The sequence below is a fragment of the Stigmatopora argus genome, chromosome 6 (assembly GCF_051989625.1).
Source record: "Stigmatopora argus isolate UIUO_Sarg chromosome 6, RoL_Sarg_1.0, whole genome shotgun sequence".
NCBI classification, from domain to species: Eukaryota; Metazoa; Chordata; class Actinopteri; order Syngnathiformes; family Syngnathidae; genus Stigmatopora; species Stigmatopora argus.
In genome coordinates, this window is record NC_135392.1 from 15496751 (window position 1) to 15519201 (window position 22451).

The 22451-nt window shown below is 38.2% G+C and overlaps 1 protein-coding gene across 2 annotated transcripts in view; it reads right to left on the bottom strand.

The window, feature by feature from the left end:
* erc2 (ELKS/RAB6-interacting/CAST family member 2) overlaps positions 1 to 22451 on the bottom strand; it is a 52968-nt gene that overhangs the window by 19902 nt on the left and 10615 nt on the right. For both annotated transcript variants that reach the window (XM_077602338.1, XM_077602337.1), the window contains exons 3-11: positions 15841 to 15864; positions 12546 to 12980; positions 11372 to 11446; positions 8361 to 8516; positions 6678 to 6845; positions 6075 to 6242; positions 4817 to 4954; positions 2797 to 2937; positions 2563 to 2703 (exon numbers count right to left, since the gene is read on the bottom strand). In XM_077602338.1, coding sequence (XP_077458464.1) covers positions 2563 to 2703; positions 2797 to 2937; positions 4817 to 4954; positions 6075 to 6242; positions 6678 to 6845; positions 8361 to 8516; positions 11372 to 11446; positions 12546 to 12980; positions 15841 to 15864 — 1446 coding nt within the window. The remainder of the gene's footprint in view (positions 1 to 2562; positions 2704 to 2796; positions 2938 to 4816; positions 4955 to 6074; positions 6243 to 6677; positions 6846 to 8360; positions 8517 to 11371; positions 11447 to 12545; positions 12981 to 15840; positions 15865 to 22451) is intronic.

The window sequence follows — 22451 nt, forward strand, 5'->3', positions numbered from 1 at the left end:
TTTTCATGTTTCTTGGCTGATGAGACATTTATTTTTATTTTTTTGGGGGGGGTGTAGTGCTTAGTTATACATGTTCTGGTTATTCAATAATTTTGGGTGAAAAAAACAAATGGAAAAATGATGGCTTTTTATTATTTGGAGATTTGTAATATTTGTGATTAAGCCAGGTTCCACAGCTGGTCAATTTCATAGTATTTGATTAATTGCCTTTGGTGGCTCCTGTCAAAAGGCCACTTATCATAGGAAAGTGCAACTTGACACTAGCAGGTGGACAAAGGCCTCATTCTCGAAGTGTGGAAAAACCTTGTGACAACTGGGTGGGATGTATTCAAGTCGCCAGAGGCATTAAGTGGATGTATTTTCACACCTCAAATAAGTAGTGGGCATAATAAAATGTCCTAATTATTACTATATATATTCCTATACTATTTTGGGAACCGGATAATAAAGCACAAAAGCACAATTGTTTTATTAAGTTACTTATTTATCTCATTGTTCTATTTATAGGTTTGGTGAAAGATAAATGTGTGCCATGAGCACTTTACTGAAGCAGTATGATACAGTTATTCTCCAGCAAAATGGGTTTTAGGTCATTAAGTACAAGTCAAATTCAAGATAAAGTGTACTGGATTATGATTTACTCTGTCAATTTGAATGAATTTGGGAAAGGATTGTAAGTTTACTTTAAATGCGAAAAATATTTTATGCTTATAAAGGGCATCCATTTTTAATGTGATAGTAATTCTTGTTGTAGTTGGGAAAAGGGAGATAATGGATCATTTTTTCACAAAATGAAGCTACATTTGATATACTTGTCAATTGGAATTCAACATTCAGATGTATCGTGCCGTTTAACACTTTTACTTGACAGGGACTATTATGTTAATATCAAGATACAAACAATTCGAAGTACTGTAAACATAATTAGCTTTTACAAAGTGTATGCTTAGGTGCCCCTCGATGAATTTGAATTTCTTGGAATTTCAGAAGCCCAGTTTAAAAAAAAAAAAAATAAGGATGAAAAACCTATTTATTATGAATCTGTTTATTTTTTCCTTTATCTTGAAGGCAATCCAAACACTATATTTACCATGTAATGAATAAGAAAAAAAAATCTAAATTATTTGTATAAAATGAGGTCAGGGTGGACATTCTGAAATATATTCCAAAGATATCCAATCAGTATGAAATAATTATCTTCTGTTTAATTTTAAAAAAATGAATTGAAAAATGAACGAAAAGTCAGCAAGTTATATTCCACTATATTGATATACACCATTATATCGGAAACTACCAGGAACCCCTCAGAATAGACTTAAATGTGCAATATTTTAGAATTAACTTACGTAACTTTTAAATTACATATTCATGTTTTTAATGGGAAAGACGCACTTTGTGAAGTAGCACCACCAATTTCGTTATACGCAGCTGTTGTTATATACATTATTATATATATATAGGGCCTTCAAGGTCTTCTCTGCTACCAAACTGTATCTGGAGCGAGCTGCACAAGCAAATATATTGTTGTGTTGATTTAAAGCCATTTTCAAGACGGACTATGCCAGAAATACGACAGGACAGGCTCGACTTTCTGCATTAGCTTCGATGGCGATAGAAAAGAAGGAAGAAAGAAAGGAGGATGGATATTGTGTACAGTTAAAAAGGATTTTTGGTGAGTAAAATATGGCTATATTCCTAAATAATTTTTCAATTGTGGGCCCGGTTCTGATATCTGAAAAGCTCCAGTGTTTGTATTTAATCACTAAATGCTGCTAGGAAGTGGATTTTACCCCATTTTAGTACATTTTTTGCCGTTTCGCCATTGACGTCCATGGCTGTCTTTTCCCGGGGAAATCGACCCCTTGGCCCGGTTGTAATGTCTAAAAAGCTCCAGCATTTGTATTTAATCAATAAATGCTGCTAGGAAGTGGATTTTACCCCATTTTATTGCAATTTTTGCCGTTTCGCGTATGGATGTATATGGACATAATCGACGTTCATCGCTGTCCTTTTCCCGGGGAAATGGTACTCCGGGCCAGGTTCTGATGTCTAAAAAGCTCCAGTATTTGTATTTAATCAATAAATGCTGTTATCGGCTAGATTTTACCCCATTTTCGGGCAATGTTTGCCGGTACGCCATTGACGTTCATCGCTGTCTTTTCCCGGGAAAATCACCCCCCTGGCCCGGTTGTAATGTCTGAAAAGCTCCAGTATTTGTATTTAATCATTAAATGCTGCTAGGAAGTGGATTTTACCCCATTTTTGTGTATTGATTCATTGATTATTTTTTATGTGTCGCAGCTGTAGCTGCAGTAGAGGTTTTACAGCTATAAAATAGTTTTTGCTGAAGGCGTCACTAGGAAATGCACGGACCGCCACTGATATTATATATACTATTTATTCATGTCTAAAATGTCTTTAAAATGTCTGTATGCTCACCCTCTTGCTACTGTGAAAGTGAAATTTCCCAAATATGGGATGAATAAAGTTATCTAATCTAATCTCATTATAACAACCAAGACTTTTCGCAGGAACAAAAAGTACACTTAGAGACACACCTACCTTTTGTAATTGTGTCTCCAACTTACTGCACTCTTCTTTTTTATGCTCAATAGCGATCTCCAGGGACTTGAGCTTTGAGTCCTTCTTGAGGCCAGAAGATGCCAGAGAAGACGCATGCTCCTTTAGATCAATAAAGCTGGACTGAAGTTGCACACAGGATATTGATAGTTTGAGACAAACAGACAGTAACACAGACACAATGCGTATAGCGTTCAGGCTCAATGGCTCACAAACCTCTTTGTCTGTTAACTCAATCTGCAGGCTGTTGACTTTCTCCTTTAGATCTTTGTTCTCCTTCTTGTAAGCGTCCACTTCCTCCAGACGTTCTCTATCTTCACGCTCCCTTTGGTCCTTTAGACGCTCGATGATTCTCTCCTGCCGACATAAAAACAATTTGGAAGAATTTAATCATCACGTGGCATTAGAAAACTATCTGCGTCATTGGCCTAGTCCCATGAAGAGTTTAGCAAAAGCAATGTAGTTTGTTGCTATAGTAACTTTTACATTCATCATGGGTATGTAAAAAGTACCCATATGGTTGTATCCAAACCTTTCATACGTGAATGATAATGATTATTACTAACCCATACAGGGAACACATTTAACTCATAGGCTGCCATTGACGGCACTAGACGTCTAATCCATTTTGACTCACGGGGGCAAATTAAAGAATGTTACATCAGAACAAACTTTTTATTCAACTGAATTGAATTGGGTCGTGGATAAAGCGGAAGAAAATCAGATGAGATGAGATGAATGCTTTTATTGTCATTATACAAGTATAATGAGATTTGAAAAAAACTGTCACCTCTATTGTGTTAGGAATGCAAAATTGCTTGGTAAACTTGTTTTGTTACATTGGAGACTAGGGCTGACGCTATGCATTATATAAGGGAGTACTGAGCTCGGCTTGTGTCGCATCAGTCTTTGCCTCCACTGGTGTTTGTTTTATAATTTTTTTGCCGTCTGCTTACTCTCAATTTGTATGGTAATGTAACTTAACTTTGCACAGTAAACAATAATATTCATTCAATTTCTGCCTTTCGCCCAAAGTCAGCTGGGTTAGGCTCCAGCAACCCCCGCAACCCTTTCGAGGATGCGCGGTATGGAAGATGAATGTCTGAACCGCTTATCCTCACAAGCAATGTTCCCTCTAATTTTTTGTTTGTCTGGGCATTTAAGACAACCTCCCTGAGCACACTGAGTACCGGTGTGAGCAACATCATCATTGCTCGCTATGGGCACACACCAGTATCACACCTGCCATAAGCAGGTGTATGTCTACTACACATAAATGATTTGGTAATAATAAAATGTAATGATTAATATCTATGAATGGGCGGCCCGGCGGATGAGTGGTTCGCGCGTCGGCCTCACAGCTAAAAAAAAATGTGATTTTATTTTGTGCGCTCCATATGATTTGCTGTGCGCAGAAGACAAGAGTAGTGTGCAATTGCGCACGAGCGCAGCTTAGAGGGAACATTGCTCACAAGGTTCACGGGGTTGCTGGAGCCTATACCAACTGATTTTGGGCGCCATGCAGGGGACACCCTGAATTGGTGGCCAGCCAATCGCAGGGCACAAGGAGACAGACAACCATTCACACTGAATTTAGAGTGCTCAATCATCTTCCCGTGCATATTTTGGGGATGTGGGAGGAAACCGGAGTACCCAGAGAAAACCCACACAACCCGGGGAAGAACATGCAAACTCTACACAGGAAGGTCCGGACCTCGGATCGAAGCCTTGATCTCAGAAATGTGAGGCCCAAGTGCTAACCACTCCCCACCGGACGGCCCAAAAAATAACAATAAATAAAGTAAATTTTGATCTATCCATTTCAATTTCAGACAAAATAAATGAATGAATGGTCATTCACCACTTCCAGCCAAGATGGATTGGATGTCTGGTTGTTATACTTGTAGCACAAATACAGTACATGCAAGGACGCACACTTGTAGTACAAGAACACACAAGTAAACATTCGCTAGTACAAGTGCCAAAAAGCACACATACATGGGGTTTAAGTACACACAAAAGATGTACTTGGAGTACAAATTGCTGTACTGTACTGTACATATTGTTGTATCTTTGGCTGCTATTAACTGTGCTAGTAAAGTTCATCTTTATAGATGAACATTTATTGTGTTCTGTTTCAATAAACATTTTCATCTGATAAAACCTATCTTTTGGTAATATCCATATTCCAGGCTTGCCACACGTGTAATATTATAATCCTATGATTGTGCTTTACCTTTTCTGAAAGCGCCTCTTCTAGTGTGGCCAAGGCAGTGTCCGTATTGGTGGAGTCTGTCTGCAGAGACTTGACTCGATCCTTCAGGTTGCTTAGTTGCTTGTCTTTGTCTCTTAGTTGCTCCTGTAGGTTTTCGATCTGAGAAGCAAGAGAAAACATTAACTATGGCCCTAATTTTAGGAAGAACAATATGCCCATTAACATCCACTAACTGTAGCAGGACACAACAAGAAAGCAAACAATGTTTCGAACATGCAAACACAAACTAGTGGCAGTAAGATAAAAACAGCTCATAGCCTTTAGACTTTGAGAGAAACGTGGTATGTCACTAATAATGCAATTTATTGTATCAGTGTCAGTATAATAAAATATACATTAGATGTAAGCAATAGTTATGGATTCAATCCCAGGTTCGGCCCTTCCTGTGTGGCGTTTGCATGTTCTCCCCGGAGTTGCGTGGGTTTTCTCCGTGTTCTCTGGTTTCCTCCCACATCCCAAAAACATGCATGGTAGCCTAGTTAAACGCTCTAAATTGCCCCTCATGAGTCTGAATGGTTGTCCATCTCCTTCTGCCCTGCGAATGGCTGGCCACCAACTCAGGGTGTCCTGGTGCCCATAGTTGGTTGGCATTGGCTCCAGCACCCCCCACGGCCCTTGTGAGGATGAGCAGTACGGAAATTGAATGAATAAGAGGTCTAAACCAAGGGTGTCAGACTCGGGTTGGTTTGCGGGCCGCATTAACGTCAACTCAATTTTATGTGCGCCGGACCATTTTAGATATAATATTTAGATGTTTTTTTAATAAATGGATTAAAAGAACTGGATTAAAATCCCTGAATATTCAGTTTTTTATAGATATAAAGATCTAGCTTTTTTTAAATATATTTTTAGATTTTACAAAATGATTTTTGAACTAAAAACAGAAAAAAATGATTAAAAAATTACAATTATTGATTTAAAAGGGGCAAAATCAGGAAATGTAATATACATCTATACTCTTCATTTTAATTTGATCCTAAATACAGAAAGTTGGCACTCATGATTTATTTTCTTGGATCGCACAAAATGATGCGGCGGGCCAGATTTGACACCTGTGGTCTAAACAAACAAATACGACTCCACTTACTAAAAAAATAGCTTTCCTTTGTTAAATCACAAGGCTTTACATACATAACCAATATATCCTGTAAGCCAAATTCTACTCATCACACATTTGTCTAATAAGTCACTCGTGAATGATTATAATTGTCATTATTACCTTTTTCTGGAGGACATTGATTTTCCGTTCTTTAACCTCCAACATGTCTTTCATGTCCCTTATTTCTCCAGCAAGAGTGCCTTTCTCTTCTGTCAGGTCCTGCAGTTGCTTGGTTTTCTTGTTTAAGAATGACTCTTTCTCTTCTAAACGTAGACGTAGAGCATCCACCTAAGCCACAAGCCAAATTAAAGAGAGTTTATGGGTTTTTATGGGTACTTACATTTCCCCAAAAGCATGGAAGTCAACTGAAGACTCCTGACCATTGGTCCTAATGTGTCTGCAAATCATTTTTACTCTATAGTACACTATACACGCCGCCTGAGAGTATCAGGGTTCACTCTACTTCGGTGGGGGTAGGCGGTGGCTCGATTCCCACTGGTGGAGGTATGATTGTGAATGCGAATGGTCTCTATGTGCTCTACAGCTGACTAGCGACCAGTCTAGATGGTAGTCTGCCTTTCGCGCCAAGTAAGCTGGGATAGAATAATACGGATAGTGCATTTTACAATAGATTGCTGGGAGACTGACTAGCATTTTCATTTAGCTTCACGAGAAGGCATAAGATGCTTGTATTATCTTGTTTCACAACAGGTTTCCCATTACCTCTGTTTGCAGGATGGCTGCCCGTTGCTCTTTGGCAGTGAGAGACTCTTTGAGCACTTCGATGTGTTGTTTGCAGTCTGAGTTCTGGTTGTTAAGGGTCTCCAACTTTGTCTGCAGAGCTAGCAGCTCGGACTCCTTCTTGGACAACTCCTGCTTGAGTTGATCAATCTGCACACACGCAAGCCAGCACACGCTCAACACTGAAATCACCATGCTCGACATATTGAGTACAGACAGCATTGACGCTATTTTCATCAATGCACATTGCGATCATTAAAAATGCATTTGGGGCTGACTCCCCCTCGGCATTCATCATGTATTATACATCGTTCCTATTCATGATGGATGAAAAGAGGTCTAAAAATAGCAAAACAAAACTGTGGCCTGGGCTGGGCCTGGTTCAATAAAGGAAGACTCAGTGAGTAAACAGAATGTCAATGTAACATAGGTGTGGCAGCAGGTGAACGATGCAGAGGCTTTAATTCGGTTGAGAAATTTCTAGCGTTGTTCTTCCAGTAATTAACTAATTGGATCATTTATAGCAGGGGTGTCAGACTCGGGTTGATTCGCAGGCCGCTTGAACGTCAACTTGATTTCACATGGGCCGGACAATTTTAGATATAATATTTAGATTTTTTTAAATAAATGGATTAAAAGACCTGAATATTCAGTTTTTATAGATCTAAAACAATGTTTATTTTAGCTTTTTTTTTATATGTTTTTTAGATTTTACAAAATGATTTTTGAACTAAAAACACAGAAAAAATTGATTAAAAAATTACAATTTTTGATTTAAAAGGGTGAAAATCTGGAAATTTAATATACATCTATACTCTTCATTTTAAGTTGATCCTAAAACAGAAAGTTGGCACTCATGATTTACTTTCCCGGGCCACACAAAATGATGCGGCGGGCAAGATTTGGCCCCCGGGCCGCCACATGTGATTTATAGTTATCAAATATGCGCTTGGATATAAACAGAGAACTTCATTCATATACTATCACTGTAGCCCAAAAAATCTAAGAGTACAAATGTGCCAAAATATGAACACCAATGTAAATTGTGCAAACACAGACACAAAAATAAAATGGAATAAATTAAAACAATAAAATATTTAAAAGAATTAACGTAATCTAAATTTAGTGCTCATAGTGTAGCAGATTTTTTTGAGATGTTGGTCACCCTTTTATTAAAGTGTGTTCTGGGTGATTGTAACTGAACCTAAAACTTCACTTGAATCATCAACATCACAAGAAATTTGTCACAGTTAGAAAAAAAAATTAAATGAGGAATAATCATCTAGACAACTGGTAATATAAATGAAAAAAATAGATTTTTGGGGAGCGCTCGTGTGCCTCCAAATAGATTTGCCCTGGGCAGTCGCCCATATTGCTCATAGCAAAAACCGGCCCTGACTGAAATAAGTCAGAAAATATACATAAGTAATCTAAATAAATCAGCTACATAAATTCAGGGAACACATTTTTTTCTGTATGGTTAGAATTCTAAAGCAGACGCATAAATAAAGAAAACAGCAGACCAGCATCTCAAAGATTAAAGTCAACGTGACACTTTGCTGACAATGTTAAATACATAACATATTAGCTGTATTCCCCCTGTGCATGGATCAATCACGTTCCACTTGGGGCAAGTGTTAAGCTATGACAGAACACGTGCACTACCTTGGTCTTCATAAACTTGGAGTGGTTCTTGTAGACCTCCATCTGTTTAATCTCCTCCTCACGGTCCTCTGTGTTCAGCAAGCCGTTTGCTTTCAACATTTGGATCTCATCCTCCAGGTCTCGAATGTTGCGCTCCAGGGAGGCAATTTTGGTGTCCTGCACACACACATAAGGAGAGACACGATTCAGAATCTGCACGGACATGTTCACAAGCCGGACACATTTCATTACAACTGAACTCAAGTCCAGACCAAACAGTCAAGTCAAAGTCAAAAGCCTTTATTGTCATTATACAACAACTGCATATAACGAAATTAGTGGTGCTACCCACAACAAAAACATTAATGAGTAATTTTAAAAAGTCACGTCTGGGCAAGATAACAGAAAAAAACTTTGAATATTCTAAAATATTGCCCATTGTTATTGCACACCCCGAAGTTATTGCACAAAAGGGATTGTGTGTCATGCTAATGTAAGTTCAGAGCCTTAAAGAAGCCGTAGAAAGGGTCTGAAACCAGAAAAAGAAAAACTGAGTGAATGTGTTGCCTTCAGGCGCCTGCGTCTGCCAATGATCTGAAAAGCTTGCTCGGCTCGGCTGCGCTACAGCACAGAGAACTAACCACCATCGGGAAATGTTGCGCCAACAACCAGCATGAGTAGACTCCAGTTATCTGCGGCGGAAAATGGAAGAAAAGTACGCCACTGCAGATTTTGTAGATCCACGCAAATTCCAGGCTCCAGAATCCGAATGTGAAGGTATACCTCGCTTTCCAAATAAATAAAACAACATTTTTCGGTTTGGCCGTGATCTGCCTACCCCTCCCACACAACCTTCTCCCCTTTCTCTGGTCACTTTCTTTCCTGCGAGTGAACTCCTGAACTATGGACGCTTTTCCAGGGGACCGTCGAGTGGGATCGGGGGTCATACCTCATCACGGGAGGTAGGCGAGACCCTCAGGGAGTCTCTACGAAGCGTCGCGCATGCATATTACACCTCACCTCACATGGACATCGTCATTTCAGCATAAGACGCGGGTCGCCGTACCTTTAAGAGCGAGAGATTTTATTCCTTGCACAAGTCATCGCCAGTTCAACCATTTGCTCACCAAATGTTTTCCCTTTCTCCCTTCGGTTCTGACTGCTTGCACGCTGGCCCCTGACTGTCATAAACAACCACACCTGTTTCCATGGCAGCAGCAGGCAGGCTATATGCTGTACATGTTCTCGGCTCGGCGAGGAGGAGAGGGTGTAAGAGACAAGGGGAGGGAGGATTATTGGCGCTTCCATGAGCATCACAGTACAGAAGAGGGAAGAGGGGAGCGGCTCGGGGACTTCCTGCACATGGGAAAAGGAGGCTGGTCTTCGCCGAGCTCGCTGTGCTGATCAACAAGGATAGCTTTTTTTTTTTCATTTGCTCACCACATGACGGGAGCTCCGTGGAAGGCGAAAGGGTTGGGCGGGGGTTCGGCCGTGTCTGCTCGCCGATGATGTCATGATTTATTTTGAGGAAGTGATGTCAGGCCTCTGCAGTGGGGATGCTGGTGACGACAGCGATTCGCTCGCTGCGTGGCGTGAATTTGTCTGCTTGTCAGATCTATTTGGTGTCAGATTACTTTTGAAATCATCTCTGATCTTTGGATGTTATAAAGCTATACAATAACAGACTCTTTTAAATGACTTAAGAAGTCTAGAAAAGTAGGCAAAAATATACAGGCAAACAAACATTCACATCTATGGTAAAGTTTGTGTCTGCAACAGACCTAATATGGATGTTGTGTAACTAATTAATATCATTCAGAGTTTGAACATTTATTTGAAGATCTGATATCAAGCTTTAGATGTGTCACTGGACCTTACACTTTTTTCCATGAGTGAGTTTAAAATTACCTGCATGCATTTTCTATTTTATTTCCATGACATTTCTATGGAGATGTTTTTTAATAGGTTTTATTCCTTTACATTTATTGTGTCTAAAGTCTGTTCGCTGTTCACTCCCATGTTTTTGTTAATGTTGTTAATGTTCTAAAATGGGCAGCATGGTTGCTGGTTTTCCTCATCTCTATCTTTAAAAAAATCTCAAACATTTTGTTGTTGTTTTTTTGAGCTCTTGGAATATGTAACCATATCAATTTTAAATTACAAAGATGTTTAAAGAAAACAATTTCACTGGATTAGTTTTCACCTACTTTATGCATCTGAGGGTTAAAATGGAGAGAATTCAAATGACATCGAGTATTCTCAACGTTTGTACAACAAGGCCTCTTGTGCACAAAACAAGTTCAACTTGCGTTCAAGTTGCTCGTCTGAATTGGTAATTAATATTGTTTGTTTATGACTGCACATTTGTGCCAGTACAAGCTGTTATTATTCAATTTTGATGTTGACACAGCGTTTTGGGCGCATATATACACTCGCTTATCACACAGTTACAGGGAAATTCAGTGTATTGAAACAGCAGAGGATCAAATTAAAAGGCGTGACACATTGGACACTCTTATTTTTGTATCCTGTGAAGATCTAAGGCAAAGAGGTGATATTTTTTTACTTTTTTTTGCTTGATGGAGTATCTGTAATTTCCAAGACGTGCAAGCGGGCGTATTTGAAAGAAGGTGATTTACGCTATTGTGGAGATTGACTTGTAAATTCTGTTGCCAGTCAATTAAATTGGCTCTTCTCATTCCTTCTACATGTGATGCATTCACTTCACATGAACGAAATGAATGGAAGTATTTTTATTTTTTTTATGCTTCAGCATTTTCTACTGAAATAGAGCCTAGAGTCTGACCCTGTATCAACGTAGTGAGGGGTATACCAGGCCTAGGCACCGGACAGTACCACTTCCCTAAACAACCACAATATTCAAGTATTAAAATGATTTAAAATCCCCAGAGCGCTTAATTATAATTTTTAGTTTTCTGTACGCAAGTAAGTTGTTCGCCTGGTTTATTCTTTATTTACTTGGTTACTTATGTGGCTTTAAAAGTGAGTGTAAGGCGGTAAAATGTCCTTACTTTCATCTCTATGATAGTTTGCAGGGCCTTGGTTTTGCTGGGATCCTGGTGCAGTTGATTTCTTCGGTGAAGCTCCTGGAAATAGACACAAAACCACTATTTAATAACAAAGGAAAAAAAACATGTTGAACATAAAGGCTAGATAACCATTATTTCAATGTGCCACCACAGAATTTAGTATAAGAAGTATAAATAATCCCCATTCTCAGGTTAGTTTAGAACTTTATTTCATCCCGTATTCGGGAAATCGGTAAAAAACTGGAGCCACACACAGGAAGTCCACAAGGTGGGGACTACTGATCTCTATTAGATTACTCAATTTCATTTTTTAAGGAGCGTTATAGCTGTCTGAGCAAGTGAACAAAAACTAATAATAGTGTAGTGCAGGGGTGGTGAACATGGCTCCTGGCAAAAATGAATGCGGCTCTTTGCTTCTTATCATACTCTTTCCCTTGTTTCAGGTTTCTCTTATTTTTCTCTCTCTCTTAAAACACACTCAAATCCATCAGGGCCCATTAAAAAGAAATAAAAAAGTAAGGGGAAGAAAGTGTTATGGTGGTGGATATGGTTTTAATTGCGTCTTTGACTCTCAGTTTAAAATGCTTGCTCTTTCTGTCAAAATTGTTCTCCACCACTGGTGTAGAGGCTTAAGGAAGAACTTGGTGAATGGAATTACATTTAGCATTACAAAGTTAAAGTCTAAAAAAAGCTGTCACATTGGCAATTTTAAGGTTAATAGAGTGCTATTATGAAAACCATGAACAGGAAAAGAAATTGCTTCGTCATAGTAATTCTTACAAGCAATCCCGTCTTAATTTGATTGTGACGATATAGTTGGAACAATGCATTGATGTTAGAGCAAACAAATGTATAGAATCCCTCATTTAACATAGCTCTTTGAAATACAATTCATTCATTCATTTTCAATACTGGTCAGGGTTGCGGGGGTCCTGGAGCCTATCCCAACAGACTTTGGGCAAAAGGCTGACTACACCATAGACTGGTCACTAGTTAGCCCTAGGGAACACATAAATACAGAAAACCATTCGTACTCACTATCACACAGCCTGAGTGGGAATTGATCCCATGCTTGCCCGCGCAGCAGCCAGGCACGTGAACCACTACACTATCGGGTGGCGCGATACCCTAATAAACCAAGGTATAACATACATACCTCTCTCAGGTGGATATTTTCCTTCTCTTTCTGGTCTAGAATGACCTCCAAGTGTCCAAGCTGGGCCTCAGCCTCAGCGATGCGTCGGTTCCTCTCCTGCTCCTCCTCCTCAGAAATCCTGCCGGGCCCCGAGGGCAGCCCTTTACTTTGCAGCATCTCCAACAGCTTCTTGATGGACTCGTCTCTGGCTCCCAGCGTCTGCTTTTGGGTTTCGATCCTCAGCTCCATCTCCTCCAGAGTTTTCCTCAACAGGAAGAGCTCCTTGGCCTGCCGGTCGTGCTCGGCCTGCAGGCGACGGAAGTTCTCCTCCGTCAGTTCGATGGTGGTGAAGTGATCGGCGCCAGAGCGGTTGACGTTCTCCTGCTGCAGCAGGTGGTTGAGGTCGCGTTGCGTGCGAAGCTCGTCCTGGAGAGCCTGGATGGTCATCTGGAGATGCTGACGAGGTTCAGACACATACAGGCTCACGTGTTGGAAACAGTACGTTTAGGTAAAGAGGTAATAAACAAACAGGAGGGTCACACACACACACTGCTGGAATGTTGCGGAACACTGAGGAGAGTGATTTCAAAGTAGAACAGCGGTGGGTGGACAAACATGAGGAGCAGGACCTACCTTCTTCTTAAGATAATATAAAAATCTTCTTTCTTTGATCGCAGTGTCTCCCTACTGTAAACACTGCAATCAAAGAAACCTGACTTTGGAAAATGTGACAGAGGTCCAGCAGATATCTTATTCAAAACTTAAACGTTTATTAATTATGATACAAATGAAAATTCTCAATGATATCATGCTTAAATCTCAGAAAAGGGTTCATTTAATTAGGAATTAGGTACACTTGCACTATTTCATCACAGGCAATACAAACTCTGCATCCAAAATGATGCGTATAAAAAGTATAACAATTTGCATTATTGACATGGTTAGAAATCTGCTTATTAAAAAATATGATTAATCATATTCTGAGGAATGCTTTGGTGATCTTATTTAGCTATTCAAAAGTGACATTTATATACATACACACATACATATATATACGTATATACATATATATATGTGTATATATATATGTATATATGTGTGTATATATGTGTGTATATATGTGTGTATATATGTGTGTGTATATATATGTGTGTGTATATATATGTGTGTATATGTGTGTATATGTGTGTGTATATGTGTGTATGTATATGTATGTATGTATATGTATATGCATGTATATGTATATATATATATATATATATATATATATATATATATATATATATATATATATATATATATATATATTTATCCAATATATATGGTGTGTGTGTACATCAAATTAATTATCTTCCAATAATAGGACATTGGACATTGATTAAAGGAATTACAGTGGAAGAGAATGGCTCCTTTATTTGATGTAATTATGCAAGTATACTTAAAGCCATGCCGAGTTAATAAGAGACCTCCACAAAATTTTACGCACAGGACTTGTCATTTCCCAAAAATATTAATATAATACAAATATTGATCACTAACCCTGAAATAGTTTCTCATTCAAACAAATTCAGCGTAAAATAATGGTAAATTGTTTGTGCATTTCATCTTAAAAACTAAAGTACATATATTCTTCTTAAAATTGAATTAACTAAAAAAATTCAGCTTCAAAAGGCCACTTCCAGATCATTGAGCTGCCAGCCAGTCATGGACTGTGTTATAAATATTCCTTTAGCATCCTCTACTGACAGAAAATTCTTACAGCAGCTAAGCAGTTTTTCACCTTCAAATGTTAACGTTGCCAGATTGGGTGCCTTGGGATGTTTTCAAAGACCCTCGAGGGGAGAGAAATTGGGCTGGTTAATGGAATCTGGTGTGTTTTAAATTTTTTCCTTGTGACAGATAGATATGCTTCTTCTTTTTTGACCAATTTCAATTTTAAAACAAAGCACTTTAAACCCGATCTGGAAAATATGGTCAAGATTGTACTGTGATTTCTATTGACAAAAAAATATTTTTCACCTTTAATAATAAGTAAATCTGTAGTATATATAAACTATATCTATCTGTCTATCCATCCATCCATCTAGATATACTATGTATAACAAAAATGCACTATAATGAGCAACTCCCGATGACTTAATTGAGCTTCCTTAAAATTGAGAGAACTGCAAATTAAAATAATTTTAAAATTATAATCATTAATAAATATAATTCAGCTGTGACTTTCATTCATGAAAAGCGAAAAAAACATTGCAGATAACAGATTTTCTCAAGGTCCTGTGCACAAGGGAAACATTTTCCATTTTAGCCTAAAGAAAGGTGGGAAAATATTATTTTGAATTAAAATAGGGTTTATTTACAATACGTATTGTTATAATATTGTCAAGAGACATAAGAACTGCAACACTATCAACCCTGGCTGCAAAGCGCTGATATCGAAAAGCATTTATTCACTTTTATTTAGATGCTGGTTATCAAAAACCATGCCATATGCGAACCAACTGAAGCAAATAGGTTTGAATATTCAAGAATAGTTTCTGACTGAGTCTTATTCTTTTTTCCATTTTTATTTAATACACTTATTTGAACTTACTATTATTGCACCTTTATGGACGAAGTCATTGAATCAACTTTCAGTCTCGGAGTGGAGTTGTTTGCCAAATTCCAAAACATTCAACGTGGTTTACACTTATTAAAATAAAAGATTGTTAGTTTGTACATTTTGTTCATACATATATATATATATATATATATACATATACACACACGTACGTACATATATATGTATATGTGTATGTATATGTATATATATATATGTATACATGTATATATATATGTATATATGTATATATGTATATATATATATATATGTATATATGTATATATATATATGTATATATGTATATATGTATATATATATATATATATATATATATATATATATATATATATATATATATATATATATATATATTAGTTGTTAGTAATTAGTAAACCTTGTGTACTGAATTTTACTTTTGGGTGTGAAAACAGAAAACTTTTTGGGAGGAATGTAATGCTACATCAGGAACACACATTCGGAGTGGAAGAATTAATAAGCTATGGTGCATTTACGTGATTGATAGCACCATACTTTTGGGCTTGGGGCATGACTCAATTGGTATCGGTGGCTTTCAAGGGAATAATTTCAATTTCTTCCATAGGGTTTGATAAGGAGAGAGGAGCAAAGGGATTGCCAGGTTTCTGCAAGTACACATCACATTGTAGGTGACTCTATGTTGTGCACACCACATTTGGTGCAAACATAGGGACAAACCTTTGTTCTCCTGGCATCCAGCAGCTGCACAGCATGGGCAGAGTGAACAGGAAAAAAAACACAAATGTATGGTAAAACAGTCAGTGTCAGCGCATGACGCAACAGATGGATGAGCAACATAAACCTGACTAAATCTTGAAAAAAGAAGCCACTGGACTGTCTGTCCAGATTTTCATGATTATCCACATTCATTGTCCACATTCAAATCAGAGGATTCCTTCAGACAAAACACAAGTTTATTGACCTTTCTGGAAAGAAATGACCGAAATCATGAACCTAAAAATTGGGTGTGAAATTGCAACTTCAAACCTTGTGTAAGTACTTCGATGTCTATATCTACTTCTCAATGTTTTACGTACATCATTTTCTTGAGTAACAGATTGCGTTCTAATTATGAGGTGAGGTGTCACTGTTACTAAAATGAGTTTAGATGGTCTTTTGGACTGAATTGTTTGTCATTGGGTGAACTATTTCTGCATTCCAGTCATCTAGATGCTTGTCACAACAATCTGGATTAACGCTGTTGTTCAAATGATCATTTTCATTTCAATATTTTGTGTAAAAACTGAATATTCTGGGTTTTATTACCTTAATTTTTCCCCAACATATTTTTGAAAATCAAAAATGTTGATATAAGATAAAAAGGAAAATGTTTACTCTTTCCCCGCTTTATTTTAAAGGTGAATAAATAAATAAGAACTAGAATATGTCCAGGTTTTTTTTTCATTTTAATCAAAAGAGGAATAAAAAAAGACAAAAACATATATTTTATGCTTGCCCTATGCCTGACTGGCAATCAGGGTGTAGTCTGCCTTTCGCCCAAAGTCAGCTGAGATAGGCTCCAGCTCCCTCCGCGACCTTCGCAAGGATAAGTGATATGGAAGATGAATGATTAAAAAATGTAAACAAATAAAAAAAAATCACAGAATAATTTCTATACGGTGCCCTCAAAAAAAGGATCTGGAGAAATTTTAATGTCACTAAATGATTTATCGACTATCAGAAAAGTCAATTCTTTGGTCAATTAAATGTGGGAGCATAATTGGCAGACATAACAGGCTGCAATTGTATGCAGTGCCACAAGAGTGAATATATTGTCTCACAGGAAATATTTTATATTTTTAAAATACCAACGCCAATGTACTGTATTAAATATAGAAGTCGTTTCATTAAAATACAATGGTTCTGTATTTCATATACTACATATTCCTGATTATAACTGCGACATTCAGTCTTTGTAAAGGGGATATTTTAAAAATTAGCTTAATTCTTTTTTAAAGTCCAGCTGTTTAATTGAATCTCCTTAAATTGTGCAGATAACTGAACAATTGTCCAAAAATGGCACATGTCAGTGTTTTTCTTTCATCTACCATTACAATTTATCTCCAGAAAATATACGCAGGTTCAATCAAACGAATTCCTTGTGGTTAAAATGTGTACTTAATGTTCTGTCCGTCAGTCTTTCAAAACCACTGGACGGCAGTGTTTCGTTTAGCACAGGATGGAAACGTGAGGGAGGGGCCATTACCAATATCAACCAACCACACTCATAGCCTCCATCTCACTGAATCCTTCTGTCACAAAAAAAATCATGTTGGTTTCAGCAAGTAAAAATGAAGAATTACAACTCTCAGGCCAGCATAATATTGACAAAACGGAAGTCTTAACAATGAAGTACATATTTAATCACCAACAACAAAATAATGACGCATTTCCTGTCTTAGCGTGCCTCTCTTGCATCTCAACTTCCTCTTCATCTCATGTTCTGCCCCTAATCAATAGCTTTCCATCCTGGAGCTAAAGTGCTTGGTGCAGTCAATGATGTCATTTGCATAATTGCACTTTTGCTGATAAAAAAAAAACTGTGACACACCCATCAATAGCAGGTGTACCACTTGCTGGGCTGTGAATCAGTTGAGGCTCATGATTTTATTGTGTTCCCTGTGCCCGCGAGAAAAAAAGGAATACAGTGGTACCTCTACATACGAGCTTAATTCGTTCCGGGACTGAGCTCGTATGTCGATCTTCTCGAAACTCGAACGAACGTTTCCCATTGAAATGAACTAAAAGCAAATTAATTTGTTCCAACCCTCTGAAAAAACACCAAAAACAGGATATTGGATTGGAAAAAATGTTTTTATTTCTTCTAATTTGCCATCTATTAACCAAGTAACACATAACTAGTGGTTTAATAGTAATAAAATGTGTTTAATAGAACTAAAATTAGACGGATTTCGCAGAGGGTACAGAGAGGGACATAAACGCAGGCTGGGGGGGACTTTCCACGGCAACGCACTCGTAACAGAACAAACAAATTTAAATTAACTTGGATTAATATATACAGACACTCAAACATATGTTTAATGTAACTTTACACAAAACTGAATTCTAATTTTGTTTTAATTTTTTTTACCTTTGTTCTCCGGGTTGACTCCACCCGGACTTTCAGCGGGAGTTTTTAAAAGGAACGCATCAAGAGTTGTTTGTTTTTGCCTTCCCTTCAAAATATTTCGAAAATGACGCGCACAAATGTCCTCACAATATGATAACGCGCGACCACTTGCCAGCTTGTCAGGGTGCCTCTTTTCTACAAAATCAGAAAACTCTTGCCACTTCGCTAGCATGTCTTTCATATCCTTTGTAGCCAGGCGGCCCCCCTCTTCCACCTACTCCTCGCTACGGAGTTCCCGCAACACCTCCAAATGCAAGCTCCGCCCAGTACTCGTAAATATCTGTTATACACGAAAGAGATGCGGCAAAAAAGACAGTGCGCTACAATGATAAACAGCCTCTCATGTCTTGGCCACCTGGCTTTCTCGCATCTCGACATTTTTCTCGTATATCTAGAGATAATTATTTGCTCGAAATTTTCCTCGTATCTCAAGCTGCTCGTATGTAGAGGTACCACTGTAATAGAAAACATTCCAACCAGGTATTTATAATGTGATGCTAGCCTACTGAAAGAGATCATTTCAAATACCATATAAACCATATTTGTGGGTTCATTTTGGCAGCAGCGGCCCGGTGACGGGTGGTTAGCGCATTGGCCTCACAGTTATGGGGTTGTGGGTTCGATCCCAGGTCAGTCCGCACTGTGTGGAGTTTGCATGTTCTCGCTGGGCTTGCGTGGGTTTTATTCGGGCACTCCGGTTTACTCCCAGATCCCAAAAACATGCAGAGCAGGCTGGTTGAACACTAAATGGCTCCTAGGTATGAATATGCTCGTGAATGGTTCATCGTCTCCTTAGGCCCTGCAATTGGCTGGCCACCGAAGCAGGGTGTCCCCCGCCTGATGCCCATAGTTCGCTGGGATAGGCTCCAGCACTTCCCACGATCCTTGTGAGGACAAGCGATTCAGAATATGAATTAATGCATGAATTTTAGCAGCGGAATTTAGCTTATCCGGTGTGGCATGAATTGAGCGGACTAGGTTAGCACTCATTGTTGGTTAGTGGTGAGTCACTGTTTCCCTGTGCCTGTATGCTTCCTTACACGTTTTAAAAATAAGCTTTGTATGTTAATTGGACACTCTAGTCTATATAATTAATGACTACAGGGCCCAGGAAGTGTTGTAAAACATTGATATACCAGGAATTGCCAGTGTAGTTGTTTAAAAATTAAACTACAGTTCTTGAAGTTGATCAAAGGGACATTTTTACCAAAATTTAAAATTGTGCACAGCATAGCTATGTGAAATGTACCCGCTGAAAACCCCCATGTATTTACTTGTCCAACGCGGGCGGGAAACATGGAGGCATCCAGAATAGTAGAGAGCTTATTGATGCCAGCGAACACCGCCGTCACCAAGGGTTTGTTTAGTTCTTTTTATAGCCTATGAATTTGCCAGAATGTTTATTGCCAAAGTAAGCGTCCAGGCAAGAGTGTTTCTTTAAAAGATATCCCTGGCAGACGGACACTCTATTGGTCGACATTCAGTCTAAAATAGTGGTCCCCAAACAATTCCTGAAAGGGCCGCAGTGGGTGTGGCTTTTTGTTCCAACCTGTTAGAGGAAAAGTTTCCACCAATCTGGTATCCCAGAAGTGCAATCAGTGGATTGCAGTCAGGTGCTTCTTTTTTCAGGCAAAACCTCATTGGTTTAACTGTTTGTGTTGGATTGGTTGGAACAAAAACCTGCACCCACAGTGGTTGTCGAGGACCAGTTTTAAGACATCTCTAAAAGATAAGCTTGATCAAGCCATATGAAAACAATGGATGTAGTCTAACATGATTTTGCTAAATTTGACAGGCAGACAAACTGAACTACGTCAATCAATCAATCAATCAATCAAAAGCCTTTATTGTCATCATACACAGCTGTGTATAACGAAATTGGTGGTGCTACTCCAAGCTTTTCAAATTGTATTTTCCCAGTAAAAAAAACATAAATAGTATAAAAGTAAGTCTTTGAAAAATAAGTGAAAGCATAGTACATACATTCATTGTTTCATTTTATGTACCGCTTATCTTCACAAAGGTTGTGGGGGTGCTGGAGCCTATCCCAGCCAACTACAGGCACCAGGTGGGGGACACCCTGAATTGGTGGCCAGCCACTCGCAGAGCATAGGACAACCATTCACGCGCACACTCATAACTAGCGACAATTTAGAGTGTTCACCCAGCCTACCAAGCATGTTTTTTGGGAGGTGGAAGGAAATCGGAGTACCCGGAGAAAACCCACACAAGCCTAGGGAGAACATGTGAACTCCACACAGGAGGTCAGAACCTGGGATTGAACCTTTGATCTCAGAACTGTGAGGCTGACGCGCTAACCCCTCACTCATCAGACCGCCTGCATGCATGCATACATTATTATTATTATTATTATTATTATCATTAATTCATCATTTGTGTTACAAATCCTCACAGTCGCAAGGGTGCTGTCCCAGCTTACTATGGACAGTACGCAAAGTATACCTCATCATTTTTGCCAGCCAAAGAAAATAAACATTCACACAAAAAACAATTAACAATTAAATCTGCCTACCATGCCAGTTTCCCAGTTTTTAGGATGAGGGATGTCACCTGACTAGCCAACAAACACGGAAAACACTCCAGCTAGAAAGTCCCGGGCCCGAGATTGAACCCTTGATCTCAGAACTGTGAGTGGCGCGGTGGCCATTCAATCACAGATTATTATTATCGGTATCAGTTTTTAAATCATTCTACTGAACACGATGAACTATACTGTGTCAGAATAAAAACATCTGGTGTGGGGATTCGTTTAAGTTGCCAGAATTTATCACTAGTTTATTGATCAAGTAAGCTCACTTCAAGTCCCACTGAGATGTCAAATCACTTAACTGAATCAGACCAAGAAATTGTGACAATATTTCGGACATGCAAAGGTCATTCTATATTTTTTTGCAAATAGATAAAAGACACCTTGAATGGGACGCATTCAAAGGGAAAAGCAGAAGTTGCTCTGATTAACGGCAAAAGGAGTTGAGTGTATTCAGGCAAACCCAGTTACGCTTCGAGAAATTTTCCACAGAGGTAACCAGATGGGAAAAACACACTAGAATTAAAAGCCATAGTGTCTGTTATGTAATGTGGACAGACTAATAAGAGTTCAGTTCTTATTCAATAACAGTTAGATATTACGGTAGTTTGCCATTATCTAGTTTAATATATACAAGCTAGGGTGGTCCAAAAAGGTCCTCTTTCAATTGTCTCTCCAAAATTAGCAAAATTTGGCTTGGTGTAACCCGCCTATGAGCCCAAAGTGGCGAACAAAGATGGCAGCACTGTGTAGTTTACCCAGATGGAACTAACGTGAACTCAATTGAAGGAGTGGGTGTACGTGTTTGTTAGTGTAGGCGAGAGTATCATTCATGCAGTCAAGCAGTTCAATCAATGCTCATAAAATTTCTCATCTCTATTTTGAAATGTAGTCATAAGTATGAAGGACTACAACTTTAAAGTGGGTAATAAATTATCATCAATTTTTCTATTGATTCCACACTTTAGGGATATCACATTTTGTATTCAGTTATAGTTGATAAGCAATATTTTAAAAATATTTAGTAGAGATGAAAATCAAAACCCAATAGTTACTTAAAGTGATACATCATTTCCAAATTCATCTATAATTCTTATAAAGCGTGATTTATGGGTGTGTGAGTATGTTAAGATTCTCTTGCCATGTTTGTCCAAACCGTGCAACATAGAGTTGAAATTTTTATGGTGGCCAGAAACGGCTGTGTGATTGAATTTCTTCACCTTCCCTAAGTGTGTAAACTCAATCTTTTATTTGGTAAACAACCATTTTTCAAAAGAGAATTTTTTTAATAGTGCAACAATTGTCTTTTGGTTCTGAACAAGCAGGTGGGACCGCCAGACATATCTTTAAAGAAACACTTGCCTACACGCTTTGGCAATAAACATTGTATTAATCTAATTGGCATCATACATTCAAACAACAATTGTATCCTTCTCAGCCTTTGTTTGTTTTTGTTGTCCTGGTGTCACAACTTTAACAAACTTATTCCTAAAAAAAATGCTTGGCTAAAAGAGTGAAATATGATCAACATAAACCTACATTAACCAGTCTTCTGATGATGGTGAACATTGATCTTAATTCACTGAAAAAAATATGACTAAATGAAGTACA